This window comes from Octopus bimaculoides, chromosome 11, assembly GCF_001194135.2.
Source record: "Octopus bimaculoides isolate UCB-OBI-ISO-001 chromosome 11, ASM119413v2, whole genome shotgun sequence".
Taxonomy (NCBI): domain Eukaryota; kingdom Metazoa; phylum Mollusca; class Cephalopoda; order Octopoda; family Octopodidae; genus Octopus; species Octopus bimaculoides.
In genome coordinates, this window is record NC_068991.1 from 56,285,404 (window position 1) to 56,287,541 (window position 2,138).

The window sequence follows — 2,138 nt, forward strand, 5'->3', positions numbered from 1 at the left end:
AAATTCTACAGGATTCTCGTCAGAGGCATTTACATCAATTTGACCAATCCCAGAGAAACAAGCAGCAAATTTGTCTATATACTCAACAATTACTATAACTAAAGAAAACTTGAGCTACCAATTTGCATACCATAAGTAATTAAAGCTGTATTTTAAAGATTAGGGGCCTGTCAAATGGAGACCTCAGTCCTTATAGTATCAAGGTATGATATGATATATATGTAACTTTATATAGAACTTTTATAAACAGGGCTAATTTAGCTGTTTATGAACACAGGGACACATGCATGCAACAACAGCCACAATACATTCTGCAACAAAGTAACAAAATGAAAAAGATTGAAATCATGAAATTACATGAAAGATGGAAAAATATACTTACAGCTCTTTGAGGTTAGGCAAGTGGCTAAACACCGATTCATTAATATGTGTAATCTTATTGCTGCTAATATCTCTGAAAGACACAAGAGAAAGGCAAGCATAAATTACATGGAATCATACAATGGATTGAGGGAGAGAGAGACATTTAAAATCGCTTTGGAAAGTTAATTATTTTGGTGGTCAAGTAATAAAAAGAAAAATAACATGGAGTAAAGATATTGATGATTTCCTCAGACATCTTGAAACATTCCTTTTGGTTTGTCTATTTTATCATTTACTTGTTTCAGTCATTAGACTGTAGCCATGTTGGAGCACTGCCAAATACTTATTTTTATCTATAAGCCTGGTACTTATTCTATCGGTCTCCTTTGCTAAACTGCTAAGTTACAGGGATGTAAACACAACACCAGTTACCAAGTGGTGGTGGGGAACAAACACAAAGATACAAACACACACGCACATATATATATATATACATAAAATTGGCACTCCGTCGCTTATGACAGTTCCAGTTGATCTGATAAACAGAACAGCCTGCTCGTAAGATTAACATGCAAATGCACAGAGCATGACAAGGTTGGCCCCTTGAAATACAGGTACTACTCATTTTCGCCAGCTGAGTGGACTGGAGCAATGTGAAATAAAGTATCTTGCTCAAGGACATAACATGCTGACATGAACTGAACTCGCAACCTTACGATCCTACGATATGTTAGGAGTAGACCAAGAACAAGATGGTTGGATAATATCTATAATATCAGTTGGTCATGCTTGGGAATCTAGCCAAAAAATGTAATGACAGCTGGCACTCTATTGGTCACGACACGGGCTCCTATTTATCTGATCAATGGAACAGCCTGCTCAATCAATGGAACAGCCTGAAATTAACATGCAAGCGGCTGAGCACTCCATAGACAAGCATACATTGTATGTAGTTCTCAGGGAGATTCAACAGACACAGAGTGTGACAAGGCAGGCCCTTTGAAATACAGATACTACTCATTTTTGCCAGCTGAGTGGACTGGAGCAATGTGAAGCAAAGTGTCTACTTCTGATAGGACCCTGTGGAGGAGGTGCCTGAGAACTCTACCTTCACAGAGGGTACATAGAGAGTGGCATACACATTGTACGAGCATACAATGATGTACAGATGTCTTATTAATGAGATTGCTATCATCTGACAAGAAGAAGCAATCATCATATAGACAAGCATACATAGAGATTTGACAGTTGCATTAATATTAAAAGATCTTAAAATTAGAATTTTTGATTTAATAGAAAAAAAAGAAGAAATAACAAGTAGAGTATATGTGGGATGGATGGTGCACTTGCAAATGTGTCTGAATGTATATACATATGCACATATGCAAAATGTGTGTGCATGTATCTATAATGTATGAATGGATTTATGCATATATGTATGTGTGCATGCAAATAAATGTAAAAGTCTGTAAAGAATGGTTGCATTTTTGCAGGTCTGTATGCATACACATGCATGTATTTGCATACATGTGTAAGTAGAATTGCAAAGTCTATTGCAAAAATAGTTTCTATGCCAATTTGAGTAGCAGAATTCAAAGAAAAGGCCAATCAATTGAGACTGACAACAGAACAAGTTATGCCATCTAGCACCTATTATCACCCTAGGCTGACAAATGCTTTGTTAGAGAATTTGGTAGATGGAAACTGTATGGAAGCCTGTTGTGTGTGTGTGTGTGTGTGTGTGTGTGTGTGTGTGTGTGTGTGTGTGTGTGTGT

The 2,138-nt window shown here is 36.9% G+C and overlaps 1 protein-coding gene across 1 annotated transcript in view; it reads right to left on the bottom strand.

Moving 5' to 3' along the window:
- The window catches only part of LOC106876991 (leucine-rich repeats and immunoglobulin-like domains protein 2), a 155,069-nt gene that overhangs the window by 98,464 nt on the left and 54,467 nt on the right, over nt 1-2,138 (bottom strand). The window contains exon 3 of the mRNA XM_052971872.1: nt 383-454. Within this exon, the coding sequence (XP_052827832.1) occupies nt 383-454 (72 nt within the window). The remainder of the gene's footprint in view (nt 1-382; nt 455-2,138) is intronic.